This window comes from Cryptomeria japonica, chromosome 11, assembly GCF_030272615.1.
Source record: "Cryptomeria japonica chromosome 11, Sugi_1.0, whole genome shotgun sequence".
In the NCBI taxonomy this organism is placed as follows: domain Eukaryota; kingdom Viridiplantae; phylum Streptophyta; class Pinopsida; order Cupressales; family Cupressaceae; genus Cryptomeria; species Cryptomeria japonica.
Window position 1 is genome coordinate 158,825,521 of NC_081415.1, and position 27,029 is coordinate 158,852,549.

The 27,029-nt window shown below is 38.4% G+C and overlaps 3 protein-coding genes across 3 annotated transcripts in view; 1 reads left to right on the plus strand and 2 right to left on the minus strand.

Moving 5' to 3' along the window:
* Nucleotides 1–5,453: 5,453 nt before the first annotated feature.
* On the plus strand, nucleotides 5,454–6,032 carry LOC131860093 (uncharacterized). The gene has a single exon (XM_059214459.1). The coding sequence runs from the start codon at nucleotides 5,454–5,456 to the stop codon at nucleotides 6,030–6,032; it is 579 nt and encodes a 192-aa protein (XP_059070442.1).
* Nucleotides 6,033–8,340: 2,308 nt separating this feature from the next.
* Nucleotides 8,341–27,029, minus strand: part of LOC131066077 (ricin B-like lectin R40G2) — a 37,912-nt gene continuing 19,223 nt past the window's right edge. The window contains exon 9 of the transcript XR_009111555.2: nucleotides 8,341–8,359. The gene's annotated coding sequence lies outside the window, so the exon portion shown is untranslated. The remainder of the gene's footprint in view (nucleotides 8,360–27,029) is intronic.
* LOC131066078 (ricin B-like lectin R40G2) lies at nucleotides 12,532–15,921 on the minus strand. The gene is made up of 8 exons (XM_058000767.2): nucleotides 15,653–15,921; nucleotides 15,233–15,431; nucleotides 15,012–15,134; nucleotides 14,676–14,907; nucleotides 13,698–13,870; nucleotides 13,475–13,597; nucleotides 13,052–13,283; nucleotides 12,532–12,787 (listed from the first exon to the last, which is right to left on the minus strand). Coding segments are annotated over exons 2-8 (1,074 nt in total). The 5' UTR covers nucleotides 15,422–15,431; nucleotides 15,653–15,921; the 3' UTR covers nucleotides 12,532–12,785.

The following is a 27,029-nucleotide window of genomic DNA, read 5'->3' on the forward strand; positions in this document are numbered from 1 at the left end:
GCACACTTATATCTTGAAAAGTGAGCAACTCTATACTCCACTTTAATGAATCATAAAGTAGAAGTATAAAAGTAGCTTCTCTAAGAGTGTCCATATGCTTAAACCAAGTTGAATAATTTTGGGAGACATGTTCACTACTTGACCTATGTTTCTGATAAGAGGCATTATTGTCTTCAGCAACTTCATTTATCTCAAGATAAAGATAACTTAAAATTTCTTGCTACAAGAATGTATCCACTGCATTGACAGTATCTTGAATTATAAATACTCAACCCCTTTCACCCTTGCCTAAGAAAATAAAATCAAATAGATATGTTGTTGTTGCAACAACAATATTATTATGTATAAGAAGCTCCCTCAATATTTTTCTTATGTCAAGATCAAGAACTACAAGCAGTCTGCCCACTATATAATGATATGCACTTACAACTTTGAAGTTGAGATCAAGTGACCCCGTCGTCCCTTCCAAAGATCCCAAAGCTCTTGCCACCAAAGTATATTCATGAGGAAAATAATAATTGTACTATATGTCACCTCAAATAACTGGTTCATAATACCTTGGAAGTCCAACTGAGACTTTGTTGCTTCATCACCATATGAAGCTTGCATAGCAACAAAAATAATTTGCATAGCAATTTCAAGGTAAGTAGGGGATCCACTACTGGTAGCCACAAGATTTCCCACATGGAAATAGCCCTCTTCTAGTACTTGTCTCGATGAGCAATAGATATTTAGATCAACAAGTTTTTTGGCATCCAAATGAGCTTTGATTCCTTCCTTGTCTATTAGTTTAACACCATTTGTCCACTCCATTGAGAGAAAAGACTTCCAAGTGAAGTCCCAATAAATCTTTGGCACCTTCAACTAGCTTTTACCTTCACCCTGAGAACCATAATTAGCTGTACTTTTTCCTCTTTTATCAGTGCTTCCTCTAACTCCATAGTTCTTAAGTGAGCTTTTCTAATCTGCATCAAAGTCATAGGGAAAAGCAAAACGTTCAACACTATGTGCTTCATGGATATAATCAATCTCTTCAAACATATATCTAGCCATTTCATCTACTGCAGCTAACAAGTCTCCTCGTGCCTTATTGTAGTGCTTTAGTTGGCCCCCAATAATGTGTATAAAGTGTGCATCAAGAGCCAACATCAATGGCATCCTCGACCTCTATACCTTTACAATAAGAAGCTTTCCAGTATGTAGAAAAATCTATCCCAATGATACAACCACAATAGGCCCTGAATCGAAATTAGCAAAAGGCTTTGATATTGGTGGCCCATGCTGGAATTCAATAGATGGTGGTCTTTGATCCTGTAAGTCTGCAAGAGATATTATTCCATCAAGGCCCTTGTGTCTCCCTTGTGCCTCCCTCGTGCCTTCCAACAACAATTTGTTATAATTTTGTGCGTGTCATCAAATTGGGTTAGGGCTGCAATAATCATATCCTCATTTTTCTTCAATTGACCTTTTAAATGGTGCAACTCAAAGGGCCTATTATCCTCATTCATTTTTTCTGATTCGTCTTCATAATAATGACTCTTCAGATAAGCTTCCTTCATAACATCTTTTCCACAATATCCATGTTTGGAAGCTTGGACACTTTCAAGAGCAGTCAAAAGATCTCTGCCATAATATTAGGTAGAGTCATTTACTTCACGTGCTTGTTCAATGGTTGATGCAAAATAAGACTATGAGCAATATGAATTATCACCTTTAACTCCATTCTTATCAATCCAATCTTGAGTGTCTTGAATGCAAGGAACACTAGTCAAACTCAAAAAATCAGAATCATGTTCCTGCCTCTTAAAAATGTCTTTTTTGTTCTTTATTGCATCTTCTTCCATGGTTAGTTGTTTCCTCATTTAGGGCTAGTCTATGAGGCGTGTCTTGTTGAAAGTCGCATGTTCTTGTAGCTGCTTTAGTTGTCATTAAACTGATCCATACCTGCACTTGCTTGGCTATGATGTTTGTTTCTCCCAACCAACTCCATAGTGAAGAATCCATGACGAACCAAACATTATCAAACGACAGGACCTTCTTGATAGACAATCTCCTTTTTTCCAAAACCAGTTCTCTAAGACAACATACCTCATATGATCTTGTCACATATTTCTCCTAGGTAATCAAGGGTATGAAACAAAGAAAGTCCATCTCACTACATGACCAAATTTTTATATTGTTTTCATATATATGAACTTCATCACAATTTGATTCTTTATCAATATGATGTAAAATTGATTCATGCAATGGAACATTAGTAGGATTCATACCTCTACATAGTTGATTAGTCAAAGATGGTTTGACCAAATCTAAGAGAGCATTTTATTCAACCTTGTAGTCGCCATGAAGACTTATGTATTCTCCATTTTTAGGTACAATAATCGATTCTTGCTTGATCATATCCTCACATGGCTAATTGTTGCCTTTCTCATGACCACTTGTAGGCTGCAGATCATGGACAATTTGCTCCTCTTTCTTTTATGTCCTTTCTTTAAAGGTAGCTTCTAGGTTTTCTTCTGACTTATGTTGTTTACTCTTCTCATTCATATTAGTCTCACTATCCAATTTTTCTTTCAGACAACACCCCTTCCTCTTATGCCTTCCTTTTATTTTTAGCCTCTAGTATTCAGTGAAGGTCATGTTATCACAGACTATTGCACTCAAAGCATTCTATTCAACATGAAGTCAATCCATCTCATTAGTTTGGTTGAGTTGTCCTTTTCCCTTGTCATATGCAGGCATATTAATACTCTGTTTCTGATTGAGACTTCTCAACAATTGGGCCATTTCCTCCAATGTTTCAGACATGGTAATTTGCAACTCTTTTGATCTCTTGAAGAAGGCTTTAGCAACATCTTCCTTTCCATCCCCCATGCTGATACTTTTCTTCTCTCTTTGAAGATAGCTTTTTGCAATTTCACTCATCAATTATCTCCACAGGTTGGTAGGACTTAAAGCTCTGATAGCAAGCAAGGCCACCACTATGCCAAAAGCCTAGACTCATGGTGAATGGCGCCCAATAGCGTTAAGAGTGGGGTTTCCATCCCACCAAAGTGCCAACATAGGGCAACCCCCTCGTGGCCACATGGTTGCTCGATCGTGGGTGGGTCCTAGCGTAGGGTACATGCCCAACAAGAATCTACTCCACCGCAACATTTAGTTTGGGACATCACAACCCGCCATGCTCTGCGGGGCTTGACCTCGAGACCTTGGCTCTGATACCAAGCAAGGCCACCACTACGCCAAAAAACACAAACTTGTGGTGAATGGCGCCCAATGGCATTAAGAGTGGGGTTTCCATCCCACTAGAGTGGCAGCGCAGGCCAGCCCCATCACGGTCACCTGTCTATCCGATTATGGGTGGGTCCCAACATAGGGTACACGCCTAGCAAGAATCTGCACCACCGCAACATTTAGGTTGGGACATCACAAATCAATAGCATTTGATAATTGAAATAAAAAAATAGAAAACATGAGTAAAAGATATTAAAAATATGTTATAATTAAATTATATTTAAAAATAGTAAAAAATAAATGCTAAAATACAAGACAAAGTAGTTTACATCACATGAAATACATGTATAAACAAGAAAAACTAAATAATAATCAAAATCTAAAAGAAAATACATCGAACTAATGAAATTGAAAAGATTCAAATAAATCTACAAAAACTTAAAATATTTGAATTTATTATATATATTTGAAGTATTTAATTTTAATATAAAAAAATTACTGTAGTATTTTTTATTCAATTATTACTAGATTCAAGGCAGTGAAGTTTTAGGCAAGGGGACCCCCTCTCTCCCTTCTTGTACATAATAATGGGGGAGGCTCTAGGAAGAGCCATAAAAGCTAGTTATGCCAACCAACAACTAGAAGGAGTCAAAATAACTAAAGACTTTGTAGCAACCCATCAGCAGTTTGCAGATGATAATCTCTTATTGGGATCAACAAAAGTAAAGGAAGCCAAACACCTAAACCAAATCTTAGAGATGTATGGAAGGGCTTCAGGCCAACTAAGAAACAAAGACAAAACTAAAGTCTTCTTCTTCTCAACAACAATTCCACTTCAGACCAGAATTCTCAGAATCTTGAATTGCAAAGAAGGAAGCCTTCCATGTACATATCTAGGCATCCCAATAGACAGAGGTTTGAGGAACTCCAAACTCTGGGATCCCTTAAAAATTAAAGTTGAAAGCAGTGCAAATGTCTGGAAGGGCAAATGGTTGTCTTGGGTGGGCAGATTAGTCATGATTCAAGCAGTGATCTCGGCTCTACCAACTTATCTTTTATCTATTTTATCCCTAACATTTAGTGCCAACACCTACATTATCAAGAAGATGAGGGATTTCTTTTGGCAAAACAATGAAGAGAAGCATAAGATTGCACTAATAGCTTGGGACAAAATTATGAAGCCTAAACCAATGGGTGGCTTAGGCATCAAGGATTTTAGATTACAAAATATAGCTTTGGGGGCCAAACTAGTATGGAAATTTATTAAAAACCCAAATGCATCCTGGGTCAGAATGCTAGCAACAAAGTATCTCTTAAATCAGAATAATTTAAACATCCTCAGATCAGGGTCATTTCCAAAAGGATCAAGAATATGGAACTTCATCATCTCTTGTAGAAACCTGGTCTCAAACTCAGTCTCTTAGGATATTCATGATGGTTCAGCAAGCCAATTCTGGGAAGACTCTTGGGGTGGTTACCCTCCCCTGGCAAATATAATTCATATCCCTGCAACAGAAAACTGGTTCAAACAAAACTGGGGAGTCAGAGTCAAAGACTATATGGAAATAGAAGAAACACCAAACACACTATGCTGGAAGTGGAAATCAATGGAGGGCCTGCCAATTCCAAGGGAGGACATGGAAGAGCTTTTAGGACACCTACAGGCGAGAAACATTACCCCTAGAAGAAGGGAAGATTCACTCATCTGGGAGCCTTCCAAAACAGGACAGTATAACTCAAAGGATGGCTACAGAATTCTGGTTAGCCCAGTAGAGCTCAACAACCACAACATCCCCCTCAAGATGTTCTGGAGCTCCAATATCATCCCGAATGCGAGCATCTTTGCATGGCTGACAATTCAAAAAAAAATTCTAATGACAGATAGGTTCACAAGAATGGGATATGAAGGACCTTCAAGTTGTATACTTTGCAAAGCCCAATTGGAGACAATGGACCACCTCCTCTTGACCTGTCCCTTTGCCTCTAAATGTTGGAGATGGCTATGTGTAAAATTGGAACTGATCTTAGTCTTGTCGAATGAAATTAAGCTTCTATTCCAGAGCTGGCCTCTATATACAAAGGAGAGCTTGCTGAGCCATATTATGGAAATTGCTCCATCATGCTTAATTTGGGAAATTTGGAAAGAAAGGAACCACAAGCTATTTGAAGGTAAAGCTAGAAATCATAAATCAATTCTAAATTCAATAGAATCGGCAACAATGGATTCAATCAATGGCAGAACATCCTTTGCACTGAATCAGTCTAAAGTTTTCTCTTCATGGGATAGGAAAATTAGTCAAAACTGGCAAGGAATCATTATTCCCTCACTCTCTCGCCATAACTCAATTAAAAGGAAAGGAGCAATCTGGTCTCCCCCGAAGCCAGACTGGGTGAAACTGAATTTTGATGGGGCCTCCAAAGGCAATCCAGGCCCCTCCGGAATAGGCTATGTCATCGGAGATCAATCAGGAGCAATCATTGGGAAAATGGCAAAACCAATCCCTCCGGACACTAATAACATAGCAGAGTTCGCCACTCTATTATTAAGCCTGAAAGACTGCATCAACCATGGAATAAAAAATATTATAGTGGAAGGAGACTCGGAGATAGCAATTAATGCTATCAGGAAAAAGACAACCCCCAATTGGAGGCTTCAAGCTCTTTTGGAGAGCATCCTAGAAATCCTAAACAGCCTGGACCTCTTCGAGGCAAAACATATATATAGAGAAGCAAACACAGAGGCAGACGCTTTATCAAAAGTTGCAGCTTTAGGAACCTTTATTCATTGGTGGTCATAGGGATCTTAGTCTTCTGCTAATTTAGATCGACCAAGCTAATATGACCGATCAGACAAGGTTTGAGTCTCCGTGTGCCAGTAGACTGGAGGAATGCATAAATCAAATTAAAAAATTCCTTTCTTACCCTCCTTTTGGCTGCTAACACCAACGATCACTTTTCTTTTCAAACTAACCACTCATCTAATTTTGGGATGCATGATGGGTCCGGTAAAGTCGACTAGACTAACCAGCAACATTAATACGGGACCAACTAAAGTCCAGCTGGTGAGCGCCGCCTCTCTATCCTTGCATGAGTTGTCCGCAGGCTAATCTTTCCCTCTGCTTTTCAATGGATTTAGTTTGATCTGAGCATTTATTCTCCGCCACCTTCGCGTGAGGTTTAATTGCTCTCATTTTCCCATCATTGCTCATTGAGTTGTGCGCCTGCCTTCCTGAAGAAGACCAATTATCACTTCTCATTTTCTTTTGGCTCAACTGGTTGCTATCTGGCTTTCCTCTTGCTAGTCCTTGCCTTCGATCGCCATGTCTTCTGAACCCCCTTTCGGCTTCATCATGAGTGTTTATCCCAGGCCTGTTTCTTGTTTTGGTGCAAACACCCCCATCTCTCTTGGTGCTTCGACCCGTCAAGTTTCCTTCAGACTCAAGCGTCTCCTTATTACAGACCTGAGACTCAAGCGTCTCCTTATTCACTCGGACCCTCCGGTTCTTTTAGCAGTCAAATTGATTCTGGGGAGCGCTCATATGAGTAGAGATGAATACCCAAGAGACAACACCTACATTTCATCCAGATTTGTGGCGTCACTGCTGGATCAGAAGCTTTCCAAGCAATTAATCTAGAACCTTACCAGGGAACTCTTCCCAGCTAAAATCCTCCTAGAGCTCCAAGAAGTTCTGAATAAGGCCAATCACAACTCTGGTGCACCCAGACCTAGCGACAGAATCCTTTTTAACGCTCATGGTGCTCTTATCAAATATTACCCATTCCTTCTGGACCTGAAGGATAAAGAATTGAATAGGCATAGAAAGTTTGCGAGTGTAGGGCTGAGCTACCTCAAATGGCATTTTTTAGGGGAAGATCTGGAGGTTGAAGGGCAAGAGGAAATTATGTTCCTTTTTGCAAGAATGAATGGCTTCCTACCTATGCTTGCGGAAGAAAGAGAACCTAAGCCAGAACAAAGGTGCAGAGGAAGCTCCAGCAGTGGTTGCAGGGGCAGGGGTCGTGGTCGGGGCTCTCCAGCAAGCAAAGGTCGAGGCCGCCCAAGGAACCAACATCCTCAACAGGCATTCCTTCCACAAGCTAGGCTCTCTATGGATACCCCTTTTGTTTATCGAATATGCAGTCATCCTTGTAAATTTTTATTAATCTTTAATTTCAGTTCAAAAACTTTGAATCTAGGTTGATGAATTCGGATATTATTAGCACTTATGTTTTGGTTTCTAGACTTTTAAACCTTAAATGGTTCAGGAAAATGGCTGAACCCTAAGCTAAAAGGCTCTGATTTTGAAGGGACCTCTGTGCTCTTAAGAGAAGAGGTTTTTTGAATATCTTGAAATTCAGTGGTAACCATATGTATTTACTCAAATTAATACAAAACTTGGCTTTGCCTTTACCGACCAAAAAAAAAAGGCAGTGAAGTTCAAACATACTCAAAATGGTTTGTTGTTCTATTGTAGTTTTATCTCTCATGTAGAAAAATGATCTAAATAAAAGGACGTGTCTCACAATATCATACTTCAATATACAAGAAGATTTTCTGAAAATATACATTAATTGTTGGCAAGTTGGCTAATGTAATACTTCAAATGTTGCACATTCACAATTCAATTTCTTTAAAAAACAATAATATAGAACACCTTTTTTCCAACATATTTTAAGATGCTTGGGATTTTAACCATATAATGTTTAAATGCGATTGTTCACATTACAAAATGGAAACCTAATGCATAGTTGGAAGATGTATCAACATAGTTCAAAAAGACTAAAAATGGCTTGCCACTCTATTCTAGTTCAATCTTTAATATAGCAAAACAATCTAAATAAAAAAAATGATTTATTGACAAATCAACTAGTAAACAACTTCAAATGTCAAAAACATTGACAATTGAATTTCATAAGAAGCAATAATATAAAATACCTTTTTCATTATATTTTAAAATGCACAAAATATTCATTAATATTTAATATTTTAACATTACATATTAAAATAAAAACCCAATACACAACTAAAGATCAACAAAATTTAACATCAATCATAATACACCATAAGGCCTATGGCCTACTTTACATCCATCAAAACATGAGGTAGACACTATGTATAAATATATGCCTATGATGCTAGTTGTTGCTCCTTTATAAAGCATGATTTATATTTGCAAGTTTATAATTACGCACTCCCTACAATCATAACCGAAGGAATTGAAAATAAATTAATTCAACTATGTTTTTCTAAGAGTATGAAAGAGAACAATTATAAAATTTAATACAGGGGGCGTTACACAACAGTCTAACAAAAATAACAAAAAGAAAACAAGACATAAACAAGAAGCACTGATCAAGTCAGCAAAAGTTTGAAGTGAGAAACATACATCCCTCGGTAACAAAGCGAGAATTAAGATCATGTTACATTACTAAATAATGAAATATCATAAATCAAATTCTAATTTTTATAAACATCCAAGAACACTAATGAAATGCCACAAATGAAATTTGTTAACAAAAAAGTTTGAATGAGAGAATAGAAAATGGCAGAGCGAAGTGGAGGAGCGGGAATTTCAGGATTTCAAACTGAGGGGGATGGCAGTGAAGGTGATGCAGAGGATGATGGTGATCTTTCGGCGTCTGTAGCTTCCATCTATGTTTTCTCTTGCAGATGGCCCAGCCTTGGCTGCGTTTGGGGCTTGCACGTGGTTCCTGTTGCCTCGATGGCAGTGGTTTCTTCCTTGCATGACAGATTTTCCTGGCTAGGTTCTTACATGAGTTCTGGGTTTTATCCTCGTCGAAGAGGTTTCTCCATGGCTTTGCTACAATGACTGCCAAGACCGTGTCCTTTCCCCCCTTGGTGCCCTGTTCTGGATAGTCTGGAGCAGAGTGGAGGTGCAGGAAAGTTTGGCTTTCTAACTGTTAGCAAGGGTGGTGTTGCTGAGACTAACATGGATAGTGCTTTGGTGTTGGTCCTTAGTTCTCACCGTGCACTGTTTGTTTGGACGACCTCCCTCTTTGACGGTCGTGGTTAGAGGGGTTGTGTTAGACATGGTGCTAAGAACCTCTTCGGTGTCGAGGTTGATGGTGTCTGGATCTCCTACCTATTGTGGGAGATGGCTCTCCTTTCCTCCTGTGAGTGGTGCGGGTTGGTTCCCAGGGACATCGTGCTAGCTCTGTTATGTCTGCTTCCTTGCTCTCGTTGGTGCCCTGTTTGGGGCTATCTACTATGGTGTTCATGGTTGTTGGTTGGTGCTTGTGTTTGTCGTACCCGTATCTGGGTGCTACTGTCTCAAGCCCTCTACTTCCTTGTTTGGTCCTTCCACAACGAGGTGTTTTTTACTGCAGGAGGTGTTAGCTCTTCTGTTGTCGACATTTTTACCGAGGTGATTCTCGGGTTTGTGATGTTGACTGAGTGCTTCTCTGCTGCTCTGCTTGGAGGCTCTTGGCTTGGTGTCACGACTTAGTTTTGTTGCTTGGTGATTTGTGGAGTGTTGGGAGGCCTTGTCTTGGGTATTTGGTGCCCTTTGCATGCCTCTGGCCTTCCTTGGCCGCATTGTTGCAGTCTTCTGGTGGTCGATTGGTTATGTTTTGATGGGTCTTGGTGGCCTAGTGAAGATTTTAAGGGAGACTTGGTGCTTTGCTTGCTACTGGCACTAGATCCCTTGGAGGTGCCGCGAGATTGGTTCCTTACCTTTTCTGGTAGCTTTGACAGCTGGGGAGGCGATGCTTTTTGGTGGGTGTTGGCTCCCCCTTTCCCCCATGTGCAGCGTTTTCTCTGGGGATGTAGTTGTTGCCCTATGGGTCTGCTGATGTCGACCCTGTGTATGGGTTTTGTTGCCATGGCTTTGCTTGGTTTGGATCTGTTATTATGGGGCTTGTCGGAGTTGTGGTGGTTTCTTTGGACCTCGACTGTTTTTGATGGGGTTGAGTGTTTAGGGCAAAGCCTTTAGTGTCTTGCTGAACTGCCTTGGTATGATGGGTTGTGGTGGGGGTTCTTCCTCCATGGAACTTGTTGGGCCTGGTGGGTGGCTCTTGATGTTTTGTTGTGTTTCTATTGATGGTGCATGTTCTGGATTCAGGTGCCACTGGGTTGCTTTTTGTCTTCTCGATAAGACTATCTATTTTGGTTTGTATGGACCGCGGTCTTGTTATCTTTGATGGCCAGGGGTTTGTTGTTAGTTTTCAAGGGCATCCCCTTGCTTGTGTCTGTTTTTGGTTGTGGATTGGTAATAGTTACAAAGAGGTGCTAGCCTTTGAGGCTGCTCTAGACTGTATTTTTGCCCCTTTCAAGGTGGAGAGTGTTCAGCTTGTGGGAGTTTGGCTTCGTTGGTTCTCTTCTGTTTCTTTCATGAATCTTATGGAGGTGGATGCGCCCCTTATAGATGTGGTGTTTGGCTGCGTGAAAGAGGTTGATGGTTCTTGGTGGTCTTCTCTTCTTTATGACGACTTGGATTTCAAAAGGACTCATGGTTGGCTCTCCAGTAAGACTGTCTTCTCCCTATGTGCTCCTATTGAGGTGGGCCCCTTTTCTATTGAGGTGAAAAGGGGTTTTGCAGATGGAGGTTTGGCTTCTTGTTGGGGGGTGGTTGTATCTTTTGGTTGATTTGGGGAGCCTCCTCTCCCCCTTGTAAGGTTTCCCACTCTGTGGGTTGTCTTCTTATTGATCTTTGCAAGGAGTCCTTTCTCTTTGTGTTGGTTTGTGTCTTGTTGGCCTGGGGTTGTTTGTTGTTTTGTGGCATCCTTGTGTGTTGTGAGTGCCCTTTGTGGCCTCTTCTTTTGTCTGGGATGAGAACCCCTGTTTTTCTCTCACTGCCTACGGGCTATTGTAAGGGTCAGCACCCTAGTTAATGCTGCTTTAATAATAAAAAAATAATTAAAGTCTCATTTTGTTAAAAGTAAAATCTCATTAACAAAGTGAGATACTAGTTTTTATAAGCATACAAGAAAAGTTCTGAATTCCAGATTTTACAAGCATCCAAGAAAAATAATGAAAGGTATCACAAATGAAATTCTAGTTTTTACAAACCTCTAAGAACATCAATGTTTCAATATGAACTAATGGTCTTTGAAAAGAAAAATGAGTGATGAAACCATTTACTCACACATTTCAAAGAGAAAATAAACTTTGGCTCTAAGCTGATCATTTGCATTTATATAAAATTAAAAGGACATGTCAATTGCATTGAGCAAAGAGGACCTATCAACTAACACAAATAATTCTAATAGCAAAAATAAAGGCCCATTGAAGAACCACCAAAGCTTATTAAGACTTTATTATAATTTAATTGAAGTTACTATACAATTAAATAAAGTAGAATACAAGACTATTAAATTTGTGTTGTACATTTGATAGTCTTATTTTTCCTTCTATTAATAGCTTCATTCTTCTATGTTCATTGATTCAATGTAAAGAAAAGGCTATTAGATCTTTATAATTCATTATATATATTTGAAGATGATAAATTTAATGATATTGCACACATTTAATCTAAAAACAGCATTGATCTAATGTTTGATAATTTTTTATTTATAATATAAAAGTAAATTGTAGTATTTCCTATTCAACTATTATTTCAAAACACACAAGAAATGGCTTTGCTACTCTATTCCAATTCAATCTCTCATACATAAAAAGGCTGTCTCACAATATCACACTTCAATACTAGAATAGTTGAATACACCCATGCCCATCCATACTCTAATACACATTAGATACCATCTGCATACATGCCCAAAAAACCACTACCTTTCCAATCATATGGAATATCGTGTGATTTGACTTTGTAAGGAATTGATATGATCCCTCCTAAATATAATTTTAAAAATTTCATTCACATTTTTTTTTTTCTATTATTTATGAAATTTTTATTTTTTAATTTTAGATTAGTTTTGTTTAATTTAATTCCTTATATTTAGATTTTCATTTTTTTATATAATGTATTTAGATTTATAAAAATTTAAATTTTACTTTGTTTTATCTTAATTTAGATTTAAATGACATTATTGTTAATTTGATTTGGTATATTTGATCATGTTGCTTTTAAAGTAATTAAAATCTCTTTTAATAATTTAGAAAATTGTGTTAAATACATGTATATGTGTTTTTTTGAATGTGATATCCACTCATAATAAGAATCTTAAAAATGGTCGTATCCATATACATATTTGTATCTGTATACATATCCATGCAACTTAAGACAGACATTCAGAATTCAAAATTCTGATTCATAAAAAGAACATCTATTTCCAATATATTATAAAGCACTTGAAATTTCAACCATAGCACCTTTTTCAATATATCATAAAATACTCGAAATTTTAACTATATATATTAATGTAATGTTAAACATGATTTTTCAAGTAACCAAATAAAAACCTGATGCATAAATGAAAAATGTATCAACAAAGTTCAACATCAATCATAACACACCATGCCTTATTTACATCCCACAAGGCCTTAAGCATCCATCACAACATAGGCCTTTGATGCTTAACAGTCCATATGGCAAAATACAGTTCTAGGCTGCTGCAACTGCTGCTCCTTTATATATCTCTGCATACATAAGCGAAGCATTGAAAATAAATTAATTCAACTTTGTTTGAGATAAAGAAAACAACAATATGATCAATAACTCCCCAATAAGCAGAACTAAACTACAAGAATAATGGTGCTACCAAACTAAAAAAAGTACGTCTTACTTTTGCAGGGATCAAGATTTGGTAGTAAAACAGAGCCTCAAAGTACATTTTGGCCAACCATTCTTTACAACAATAGTTCTTTTAATGGATCAAGATAGATTTGAGTTACAATACTTACAGTTAAAAGGCTGCAGCTTCCATTTCTGATTGCTTTGCTTCTTCCAGCTGAAGAGAATGAGCTCATTTCCATCATAGATGCCTCCTCCTTCACCATCAGCTTGTTTTGCATCCATATTTAGATGGATGTTGTTTACCGGCCTAAGGCATTGATACCCATTCCCAACATCTGCACTTAGGGTCCACAGCAACGATTCATCCAACTTATTGTGATTGTAATCTGCCAAGTATATCTGCCGAAATACCATTTCAAAATATGCCCACTATCAGTTCTTTCAATTTCCCCATGCTAGTTACAAACAAGAGGGATTAACAAATCCAAAATTATTGTTACCAGCTGAAAAATCAACAGAAACAACAGAGTGCTGCCCTGAGTCCTAGACAGTCAATAAAAACACATGTGCATGAATAGCAACGGTTTTACCTGGTCCCACTCTTGATCTCCATGTTTGAGAGCCTGTTTGGTAGCCTTATTCACCAAGGCAAAGGCTGGGAATCCAACTTCGTCCTTCAGTTTAAGACCCCATGAATCCACTTTGATCCATTGCTGCCAAAAGAGATATTAATGTGAAAACAAGAAGCCACATTTAGGCAAAAGTAATTGTAGATTTCTTCAGAGAAATTTAGAGACTACAAATGGAAGATACCTGGTGGGGATCATGTGGGCTTCCTAGAGAAAGCACTGCAACATGACCTCGGGCAGCCATGAAAAACTCTGGATTAGCTTCACAATAAATCCTAACAGCGTGACCTTGAAGCTCCTCCTCATTAACAGGAGGGTACAAAGAACCAGATCCATATCCTCCTCCAGATGAGCTCACTAATCATATCTCAAGCAAAACAGTTTAAACTGATACTCAATAAACTTGGTTTGATTGATGAAGAGTCGCCAAAAACATATAACGTTCAGATCCATGAAGAACAGAAGATAAGATAAACTGAATAAAAACATTTAACGTTCATTGCAAAATATAACCCCCGCTTAGGGTTTTAGAATGGCATCTTCAACATAGAGACTGAAAAAGAAGTGAAAATATATCTGTAAAACAATACAAACATCAAGTTAAAGAACAGAGAGCAGACTAATCTGACTTCTGGAACAAATCCTCTACCTGAAAACTGTTGTAAGCTGAAAAAGTATAGAGATACATTATATATGATAAAGAGGGTTTAAGCAATGTGGAATTTGGGGTGTCCATTAATAGACCATTGTAAGGTCAAAACTTTTGACAACATTAGCAGAGACGATATGGGTTTTGGGGAATGGCCTTTGTTATCCAACCATGATACGGACCGTTGCAATCCAAAATCTTACTAGCTCCATCACATTTACAAACAGAGGAGACTCATCTTATTTGGGTTTTGGTATATTTATAAAGCGCCTGAAAATCCTATGGAAATCTCACTGCAACGGGAAAACCAAGTTTAATTTTTGCATAAGGTCACTGTAAGCTCAAAATTCTGTGGACACATCATAGTTTCGCAATACAGGGACACAAGCAATCTAAATTTTGAGATCAACTCTCCAAACCCTTTATGGAACTTCACCAGACAATCAATCATTTAACATTCAAGCATGCCGAAGAAAAGTAATTCCACATAATGCAGTTACATACGAAACTTACAGATGGGAGTGATCTTCCATTTCTGATTCTCCTTCTTGTTCCATTTGAACAGAGCAACCTCTGCCCCTTCATGAAGGCCGCCGTGATGTTTATCATCGTCGACCTTGGCATCAAGATTGAGGCTAATGTCGTTCACCGGCCTGATGCACTGATAACCCTTACCCACATCGGCACTCTGGGTAAACAGAACAGCCTCATTCAAATCATCAGCGTGGTATGGACCCAAGGTAACCTGCACCATTCAAGCATAAAAACAATTTTATGCACATACCCTAAACCCCCTTACAGTTCCTTAAACACCAGCTACAACAGAATGGATTTAAGAAAAATACTAACCCTTTCTTTCTCTGCACGTCCATGCCTTAGAGCCTGGCCAGTAGCCTTGTTCACCAAGGCAAATGCAGGGAATCCTGCTTCATCCTTGGCCTTCACGCTCCATGAAGTGTCCATGATCCATTGCTACAAAATCCAAGCATCATACCCTATCAATCAATAAGCATTCCCTACAATACCCACATTCATAACCCAACTTAGAATCTAATGTCATAACAACAAACCTGATTTAGGTCAGACTCATTAGCAGGTGCCATGGCCACCTGGCCATTAAAGATGGCAAGGTAGTAGTCAGGATTAGCCTCACAGTAGATCTTCACAGTGTCTCCCTGTGGGAGATGAGCCGTTCCATAACCATAAGGCGCGTGAGGAGGCACCACCTCACCATAAGCTTGGTGACGTTCTCCAAACATTTTCGTGATCCTGCAATTAAAAAAATATCATGCCCACATTGGATGATCTACAAAATCATAACTTTACATTAAGAAAACAATGTATTCTGATAGGAACATTTGATTCATCCATATCTATCACACAGAAACAGCGAATGTCAAACCACCCAGGGGGCAAGCTTTGCATGCAATGAACATTATGAAAATAATAGCCACAAGCAGAAATGTTTTCGAACAGTATTCGAAAGCTACCTGAAATGAGAACCAAAGAGCTATGCACTAGTGTTCTGAATGTGAATTCGTATGTAACGAGCTGAACTAAACAGGGGAGTATTGTGTCATAACAGTTGAGGTGACTCTATATATAGAGAAAATGCGTATGGGAGATTGAGTATTACGCCCCTAGCAAGGTCACATGTGGATTAGTAGCTTGGAAGAGCTCGGCGTTGAAATCTAAATTTTTATTATTTATTGGTGTATAGTTTGAGTTGGTGTAGTGATGGAGAATTGGTATTGCTAAGAGTGGTCACAAGTTCAAATGCTACATGAAATAAGGAATGTATGGGGTAGTCCCATATTATAATACGCTGTTGCAATCCATAGTGCCCAACAAAGTTGCTTCTACATTTGATTGTGCATCTTTTTCATCAAAGTTTTGGTCACGGTACGTGATTTATCATCAAACTTTAAAATACCATTTTTTTATTATAAGAATTCTAATTCTTTTTTTAAAATAAAACTTATATAACACCTGAATAATCTAAAAAAAAATTAAGTCTTTATTATTATTATATCTTAAATAATTTTCTTTTAGATTAAAGATACCATAATTTGACTCATGTAACACTATTTATGTTTAAAAAATAAAGTATTTTTATTTACAAAATAAATTATATACTGTAGGATTTGAGAAATACAAATCCACAGAACCCAAAAGAAACCTGCATGCAAGAAACCTGTCACAGAGAAAGAGAGAGAACGAATACAAGGGTTTTGGCTCTGACAAAGAGAAAAGATGTATTATCAGAGAAAAATAAATCAAGAATATGAATAATACAAGAGATCAATCCTTATAAAGGAGATCAACACCAAAAGGAAAACCTAACCCTAAGGTGTGAGCATTTAATAATTAAATATTAATTATTAAATGACTAATGTATGCATAAAGAGAAATCTTAAGAGGAGAGCAAAGTTAATTAATTACTTTACTCTAACACCCCCCCTTAAGATGAGCTACAATGCAGCTACAAACAATGCAGAAGAAAGCAAAGGAACTACAATGCAAAAGAGGGTCCCGGCAACAAAGCCTGATGAGGTACCCAAATACAAGAAAATCTCTATAAAGTGGAGTAAAGGAGAAAACCCAGTGGGAAAAAACTCCTCTCCAAAAAGAGATAAAGAATCATGCTGAAAAGAAAACATGAAGGAAGGAAGGCCTCACTGAGACCCCCCAAGGACAACTTCCTTCACCCCAAGCATTGAGCGCAACTGAAGATAGCGCGGAGATGCCAAAGGTTTAGTGAAGATGTCAGCAACTTGCTCCTCTGTAGGAATATACTCCAAGATGAGAGAACCATCCTGAATCAACTGTCTGATGAAGTGCATGTGGATTTCAATGTGCTTTGTCCGCTGATGCTCCACTGGGTTGCGTGAAATGTGAATGGCACTCTGGTTGTCACACCAAAGAATAGTGGGACAATCTGGAGGAAACCCAAACTCTGTCATCGACTGCCGAAGCCATAAAACCTCCTGACTGGCTAACACTGCTGCTCGGTACTCAGCCTCTGTAGATGATAATGCAATAGCAGATTGCTTTTTGCAAGACCATGTGATAGGACCAGAACCAAGGCAAAAAACGAAGCCAGAAGTAGACTTCCGATCATTGACATCACCAGCCCAATCGGAGTCAGTGAAGCCAATGATGTGAGGGGATCCTGAAGAGTAGTGAATGCCATAATGTGTGGTGCCCCGAATATATCTCAAAATACGTTTGGCTGCTTGCCAATGGCTCTCATGAGGATCATGGGAGAACCGAGAGACAAGGCCAACCGCAAAGGAAAGATCAGGACGAGAATGTGTCAGGTACAACAGACTGCCAACCAACTGCCTGTATAAAGTGGGGTCTACTGAAGGAGTAGAGCAAGTGGAAGACAAAACAACACCTGACTGAAATGGAGTGGGGGCAGACTTGCAATCAAGCATGCCAAATCGCTGAAGCATATCAAGAGCATACTTCTCCTGAAAAATGGAAATCCCATCCGAAGACTAAATAACCTGTAGACCCAGAAAGAAGTGCAAGAGACCAAGATCGGTCATCTCAAACTGCTCCATCAAAGCTCTCTGAACACTCTAAATCATGGAGGAGGAGCTACCTGTAATGATGAGATCATCTACATATAGCACTAGAATCAAAAGATCACCCTCCTGACGCTGAATATAGACTGTGTGATCAGAATGACAGCGTGTGAAGTGCGAGGAAAGCAAGAAGGAGTCCATCTTCTCATACCAAGCCCTGGGGGCTTGTTTGAGACCATACAATGAACGTCAAAGTCTGCAAACCAAAGAAGTTTCCTGCACAAAACCCTGAGGCTGCTCCATATAGATCTCCTCATGTAGGTCTCCATGCAAGAAGGCACTCTTCACATCCATCTGAAACACTGTCCATCCCTGTGAAGCTGCAAGTGAAAGTACCAGGCGTATAGAATTCATCTTGGCGACAGGAGCAAAGGTCTCAGAGTAGTCAATACCCTCTACCTGAGAAAACCCCTTCGCAACAAGACGGGCCTTATACTTATCAATAGAACCATCTGCAGCATACTTGGTACGATACACCCACTTGCACCGAACCAACTTTCTTCCCTTAGGAAGAGAACAAAGATCCCAAGTATGATTCTTCATCAAAGAAGAATACTCCTCATCCATGGCCCTATCCCACTCTGGGTGTCTTGTCGCCTCTGAAAACTTTTGAGGATCATCTGAAAGGGTATGACTCAAAAGACTAGAACCAGATGTCTGAGCACGAGTGCGACGAGTATCTGAAGGATCACCTGCCAAAGAACCAGCTGCATCAACAGTATCACGGGCCCACTTCGGCAAAGACGGAGCAACTAGTGGTGGTGGAGATGGTGGATCATGATCTACATCATCCTCAAGAGATAAGTAATCCTCAAGAGATGAAGAGGAAGGAGTAGGCAATGAGGGAGAAGCTGGTGATGGAGAATCCATCTGAGGATAACACTCATCAAACTGGACATCCCGCCGAAACAAGACCTCTCTGGAATCAGGATCAAACAACCTGTATGCCTTAACATCCTCACAGTAGCCAACAAATATGAGTGGTCGGCTCTTCCTCTCCATGGCTATCCGCTGAGCATCAGGAATAAATGCCCAAGCCTCACTACCAAAAACTCGGAATGTAGAAACATCAGGCTTGACATGGGTCCAAGCCTCCTCAGGAGTCATATGTCGTAATGCCTTATGGGGCATCCGGTTCTGAATATAATTGGCACAATTGACTGCCTCAGCCCAAAATGAAGAACTCATAGCTCGAGACTGTATCATACAATTTGCCATCTCCCGTAAGGTTCTGTTCTTTCTCTCAGCAACACCATTCTGTTGAGGGGTATAAGGAACTGTAAACTGATGCTGTAAACCATGCTCAGTGCAAAAATCTCTGAAAGCCTAATTTACATACTCCCCCCCATTATCTGTGCGTATCCTCCTGATAGAAAGTCCAGATTGCTTCTCCACAAATGTCTTAAACTTCCTGAAAGAGTCAAAGACATCAGACTTGTACTTAAGAAAGTACACCCATGTACGTTTGGAGAAGTCATCAATAAAAGTGAGTACATAACGGGCCCCTGAAAAAGAAGGAGTCGGAAAGGACATAAGATCACTGTGTACCAACTCTAGGGCTGCCCTAGCACGAGAGGCTCGACCCTTAGGAAAAGGATCTCGATGATGTTTACCAAGGACACAACCATGACATACACCATCTGTACAAGAAATCTGTGGAAGCCCAATCACAAGTGCCTGTGTACTCATCTGCTGTAGATATCTGTAATTGACATGACCAAAACGCTCATGCCAAAGCCTGCTCACTGAATCTGCATGTGCTATAAGAGAGGAACCAACAGTGTCTGAACTCTCAAAGCCATCAAAACTATATAAGTGAGATGCAGAATCCACACTCCCAGTAGCCACAACCAAGTCAGGATCATGAAGATCTCGAATAACCACATCATGTGGAGAGAACTCAACTGTCTTACCAGAGCCAGAGTGGCAAATCTGATAAACAGATAGAAGGTTTGTCGAAATGTCAGGAACCAAAAGCACATCCTGAAGACAACCACCATCCAATGAAACAGTACCAGAACCCTGAACGAAAAGTTGTGCTGAGTCACCAACTGCAATATGTCGAGTGCCTGTAGGAGCAAGAGCGGTGACCAAATCCTGTGTGTGTGTCATATGGTGAGAGGCACCAGAATCTAGAATCCAAGTGGACGCTGAGGACAATGCTCGTGCAGAAAGAGCATGACCTTTCCCTGTGGGCTGTGAAGGAGGCTGTGGTGCACTGATATTATGCTGCTGCATGGCTTCCTCCAAAGCCTCTAAACGTTTCCAACACCTGGAAACGGGATGTCCTTCCTTGCCACAAAAACTGCAAGGATCACCTGATTTCTTCTTAGTCTTGGAGGAAGACTCACCAGACTTTGAAGATTTGCCCTGTTTAGAATTGAATTGTGTTTTTGAATCAGACTTAGGTGGTGGCTTGGAGGGATTCTCACTAGCCTCTGAATCTTTCTTAGGCTTCAGTTTCTGCTTCTGTTTTCCTTTGGAGGACTGGGCTACCAATGTTTGGTTCTGTGAACCTGAAAATGAATCCAACTGCTTAAGCTTAGCTTGCTCACGAATCAGACGATCACAAAAGACCTCAAAAGAAGGCATGACATGTCGAGCACCCAAGGCATCCATGGTGGAATAGAAGGTCGAAGAGAAGATCTGAAATGGACCCCGAAGCTTGGAGAGAATCAGGAAAATGCACTCTGTATCAGTCTTAGTCTTACCACAACCCTGCAAGATAGATCTTTGTTGTTTGAACTTCATCAGAAAGTCCTCAATAGAAGGAAATGAATCAGGTACCAAGGAAGTTAACTCTGCCTCAAGCTGCAAAGCTCTGAACTCGTTGACAGTACCAAAAAGTCCCTCAAACTTGGTCCAAATGGCTCGAGGAGTGATACAACCTTCAAGATGAAACTGGAGACTGTCGGAAATGTGTAAAGCCATCAATCCCATAGCCTGATCCATATTGTTCCTGTGCTGCATAATCTCAAAAGGACGTGTCAACTGAGGCTGAACCTCATCCAAACAGGACCATAACCCTTTTGACTGGAGAAGAGTCATCATGCGACCCTTCCAAGTGTGGTAATTATGCGGTGTGAGAGATTCAATAGGTCTGTCTGCCATCCTGTAAACTGTGCCTCAACTGCTCTGAATTTTTAATTATTATTAAGTGGTCTTTCAGAACTAGACAGAAGATGCAGAAGGGGGTTTGATTTTTTTTGTATTGGTGTTTGTAAATTCTAGTTTTCTGATGTAAATAACAGAAAGCAAGAGAAAACACCCCCCCACAATGCAAAAAACTAATCCCCAGTACAAACTGAAAGCCAAAAAATAATAGAAAACAATAACGGGTTGAGACAAAATTTGGAGCACCTGAAGATTTTTATGATGAAATAGACTATATATCTGAAAAGAGCATAGAACCACCTTTCCGACGCCTATTCGCTTTCAAAAAACGGAGTCCGTATGCAAAAGATATGGCTCCTGGAGTGCAAAAAACTTGTTCTGACTTCGACTGGCAAAAAACACTACAAAATGGAAAAATCAGAAAAAAAGATCTCATCTTTTAGATTGGGCTCGGAACCAGCTTTCCAACGCCTATTTTCATTCGAAAATCCGAGTTAAAATGCCCGAGTTATACCCGATTTAGTAAAACTGCTCCAAAAATGCCCAAATAGGCCCTTTAAGCCCTCAAGGGCTTAAAAAAAATAAGCCCCTGGTCCTCTGGGCGACCAGGGGCTGGCGCAGGGGGGTGGCGGCGCGGGGGCGGCACTGTGGTGGCGGGTGGCGCGCAGGCGGCGCCTGAGCGGCGGGCGGGCGGCGGTCTGCGCTGGGCGGCGGCACGGAGGTTACCGCCGGCTGCGGTGGCCGCCGGGCGGGGCGGGGGCGGCGCTGGCCGTAACACTGGCTGCGCCTGCCAGAAAACCAAAACTGACGATTTTAATATTTTTTTTGATTTTTTTTTTGAAAAATCCGCCTCGGTTTTCGTGCCCTAGGGCCGTACGGCCTTGGGGCCAAAAAAATTTGCCTCCTGGTGCAACTGTGTCCAAATCGGACGAATTTTATATGGAAATAGGGGTTTTTGGGCGCTACGAGCTCAACGGTGAGGTCCGTTTGGGCTCAAAGTGCACCGAAAAAAAATACCCCCTATTCCAAAATAAAAAAACAGAAGACAAACACAGATCTGATGCAACCAAAACCTGGATCTCAAAATCTTTCAAAATTCTGAACAAGCTGCAGCAGATCCAGCTCTGATACCATGTAGGATTTGAGAAATACAAATCCACAGAACCCAAAAGAAACCTGCATGCAAGAAACCTGTCACAGAGAAAGAGAGAGAACGAATACAAGGGTTTTGGCTCTGACAAAGAGAAAAGATGTATTATCAGAGAAAAATAAATCAAGAATATGAATAATACAAGAGATCAATCCTTATAAAGGAGATCAACACCAAAAGGAAAACCTAACCCTAAGGTGTGAGCATTTAATAATTAAATATTAATTATTAAATGACTAATGTATGCATAAAGAGAAATCTTAAGAGGAGAGCAAAGTTAATTAATTACTTTACTCTAACATATACAACACAATTAAACATATTGTTGTTTAAATTCTTCTCTCTATTCTTTTTATATTGGATTAAACAATGAAATTCTACTCTATCTTTTGTTCTTCGTCTTGTAAATGTTTTGATACTACCCTCTAAAACATCAATACCTAATCTTAAATTATTACACCCTAAAACCTAAATTGCTAAAAGCTAACCTAAATTATTGTACCATATAAACTAAAATAACAGTTTTATATTTTAGATAGAAGACCCAATAATTGAACACATATAAATATATATGTTTGAAAACTAAAATATTTTTAGTTACGAAATAAAGTATATACACCACAAATAAACATATTACTATTTTAATTCTACTCTATCCTTGTTCTTTATCTTATAAGCTTTTTGATCTACCCTCTAAAACATCAATACTTAATCTTAACTTATTACACCCTAAAACCAAAATTGTTAGTAGCTAACCTAAATTAATGCACCCTTTAAGCTAAAATAATAATACACGATTCAAAATTTATACTCCTTGACATCTAAAATAATAATACTAACCCTATTTGCATTACATTCTCTTTCATTTTTTTGCCAAGTGGCAAAGTGTGGAAGACCATGAATGTTCTCATATGCAACCAATTTACCAAGGTTTGGCCATAACATTTGAGCCTTTATAGTCATGTGTGGAGGGTTACCTCTATATCTCTTCAACTTCACAATGTTTATAAAATTAGCTTGTCAACTCCGAAGAGTTCTACTCAACCTTCATCTAAGTACCTAGTGAGATAACCTTCTAATTTTATGATGTCAACCAATCGAGAAGGGGGAATGGCCCATGTAGCTCAACCAATTGAATTCTAGGCATCTATTTGTTTCTCTTCTTCTATATCTATTTGTCATGGTTCTTGTTGACATGAGATAAATATCTAAAGTAGCTAAGGTAGACTTTGTAATTTGTTCGTTGTGTTTGATCCCAAAACGGTTACTCCACTTCCTAGAACAAGATTCCACTCACAAGACCAATGTTGTCATCATGAGGGTGAAATTGATTCATCTATAGAACAATGGAGGTATTAAGGTCAACTCTATGATAGTGGGTTTTATCTCATATGCTTTGAGCTAATATTAGACTCAAGAGGGTATTTCACAAGGTTAGAGTATAAAATGAGTAAATAGAACTTACATTTAAACCCAAAATGTTGATTCTTGAAGCCTGAAATTGTCACTAGGTTGAGAGTAGCTAACTACCATACTAACTTTATATAGCTGATTTAAAACCTTTGCAATGAGTGCAAGATGGGGTTGAGTTGCACGATTCATATAATTTATTGATAAGTTTTATTTCTTATATGCAATGATATCATGAACTATACAAACTAAAATTGAGCTATAAAAGTGTGTAATGGTTTATTTTAATGTGTTTGATTTGAGCAAGTACACGATAAATCAATGTTGATCCAAGGGTGATAGAGTTACAACTGAGAAGGAAAGATTGCAAGAGAGAATAAACAACAACTAATCCATGCATTAAAATGCATCAACACATATTATTATCTTCATATACTTAATTATCCATCAATGAACTATTCAAATTCATACACAAATACAAAAGAGTTGTTATGAGATATAAAACAGGTTTACAATCTTGTCATATTCCTCAAATAGTGTTTAAATTGATAATATCAAGTGTCTCCTAAAATTAGTATGCCTTCATCCACTATGCAAGCTATGTTATATAGAACATCCACCCCATGCAAATCACCTCGTATCAACCTCCTTAGACTCTCAATCAAGGGGACCGCCTCTCAAGCCAATTGTTCTATACTTACAATTTTTTGAGGACTTTCCAATTCTGTCAATTTTATTCAATTTTTCATTAAACGCTTGAATTGAAGGGTCATCATCATCATGAGAAGCATGAGGGGAATGACTTTTAGGTAATAGTCGAACAAAATACATTATTACAGTGGAAAGATAGTCATTTACAAGCATCGTCAAACTCAATAATGGATGAAACCACATCTACTAGGGATTCAAAATGAATACCTTATAAAAACCTTTTAGAACAAACTTATGGTGTTGCTTATTGGGAAGAGCCATCATGCAGAGCCACAAAACTATTAACACAACATGAATTGCCTAGTCAAAGTTGTTAGAGACCATAAAAATAAAATATAGGTTCCTTGTCTGAAAGACATCATATGACGTAAAAAATGGTCAAAGAACAAAAAAGATACAAATCTTTATAGACCAAATTCCCATTATTTTAATAAATAAAATAATGAAATAATTTAAATGACTATATTATTTCAAATTTCACATAGGGGAAGTGTACCAAGAATCGTTATAGCTAACTTTGTGCACCTACAAATTCTAAACAGTACAACAGATTTTGACGATTATTTTTGTTGTTTTCTCCACATGCAACTTAATGTTTATAACTATTGTTTTGGTTTTTGGGTAGTAGCAATGGATGTTGTGGAATTTGTTATGCGCACAAGGGTCAAAAAGTACACTTTTAGGAGTGTTGCCCGTTTAAAGATGCCTCAATAATCATGCACTTAAAATTGCCAATGCTTATGCACAAATGCCCCTAGTGATAAAAATGCACAAATGGGCCAATTATGGTCCAAAAAAGCTAAAACATGTGCGGCTATTGGTACATGTGTAATTTATTAATGAGCTTTTAGTTATTTGTTTTTAAGTTTTTTTAAAGTTAATAATTGGAGGGTTGAGTGTGCAAGGATTGAACGGTTATTGGAACATGAAGGGTACCTAATCAGTGCTCTTCCCTTACCTAATATATTTGTCGTATTCATAACCCTTTTAAATGTTAAATCTCTTACAAAATTCAAATTTATTTAAAGAATTTAATCTCTATTTTGACATCCAAATTCATTAAAAAAATATAAAATACACATCTAAACTCAACGGACGCATCTATTCTGGCTCCAAAATGGCAATACGGATTGACTAACACGTGTGTTAGTCGCGCGTTTTACATCGTCGATTTTACAATAAACAACTGCGATTGACTAACACATCGTTATCACGCTATATGAAAAATCCCTTTTAGAACCAGAATAGCTTCAGCCTAAACTCAACTGCAATCTCTCTCTCAGGTATTACAGTTGAGAAAAAAATTAGAGTATTTGTTGATGTTGAGGTTGAGGTCACGTGAAATTGACAGGACGCCACCACGAAACCGTGCGCACTTCATCCAATTATATTCCTTGTCTTTTACGCTTCTAATTCATCCAATTATATTCCTTGTCTTGTACGCTTCTAATTCTGACCGCCACGTGTCCACTGCCGGCAATCGACAGGAATATTCGAGAGCATTTAAATCCCTTGTCAATCACACAAACTGTGCCAGTGAGAAGATCTAGACTAGGTACATTACATTAATACAAATCACTAAACAATGTGAGGTGTAGATTCATTCCCGAGACCTTGGACTGTCTATTCACCGTCCCCTACATTATATTCCTGAGCCAATAGGACAACTGTATTTTGACAGTAGGCGACTTCATTACTTTTTACTCTTTATTAATAATGTCACACTAATATATTAAAGAAATCAATCGCGACTAATTTTGCTGGAATGTCATGTCAAGGCTGCATTTTTTTTTTTAGCTGTGAAGCTTCGCTTATGTACACGCTTGCTTAATAAACCCATTTCATCATCTGCAACTATTCTTTATTTCTTTGTGAGCAAGTTTTTGGAAAAAATTGAGTTTTTAGATCAATGTTTTAGATCACATTACGTGATCTATCATCAGGATGATTGAAAGCATAAGATTTTTCGGATCACAGAGTGTGATTCAAATCATTAATCTAAAAACTCACACATTTTTTTCAAGAAACTTACAAAAAATTCTATGGATTGTGGAAAACTTATATCATTAATTCTTTATTATTTTTGAATTATTAGTGCTTCTCTTCAACAAGGTCCAATAGTTAGGTCAATAGTAAGATATGTTTTGGGTAATATATTGTAGGATAGGCAAAAGTTGGAAGAAACGAACATTGTCTTTGTTAGAAGTAATTATTTAGAATACAATTGAATTGATCTTGAATTGTGGGAAAAAAACTGAATATGAATAAAGGCAACATATAATTTAAAATTAAGTGAACTCTAAACTTTAATTGAGTCATAACTCTAATTGCACCCTAATTCTAACTCTAATTAAACGCTAACCCTATTTGAATGATAACCCTAATACTAACCCTAACTTCACCCTTATACCCTTATAATAATTAAACCCTAACACTTTTGTAACCATAACATTAACCCTAATTAGATGCTAACATGTATCATAACTAAACTCTAACCCTAATATTACTGAAACTCTAACCCTAACCATAAGTGAACATGTAGCCTAATTTAACTCGTGCTATAAACATAATTAACCCCAATTTGAACTTGAAGCCTAATTGTAACCCTAATTTTACTCTAATCATAAATGAGATCTAACTCTAATTTTATCAAAATCGATTTAATCATAACTCAAATTGAAGGATTCATGAATAGTGATAATTTTAATAAAAATTATAGGGAAATTTTGAAGAAGCTCAAGAGATCTCTTACAAGAGAAGCCAAATTCTTTCATTTTTCAAAATAGGAAAATAACTTTTGAGGGTTTGGTTTTTTATGCTAGATTCAAATTTATCATTTTTTATTTTCATTACTTCAATAAAATTGGTAATCAAGGAAGTGTTAGGTTT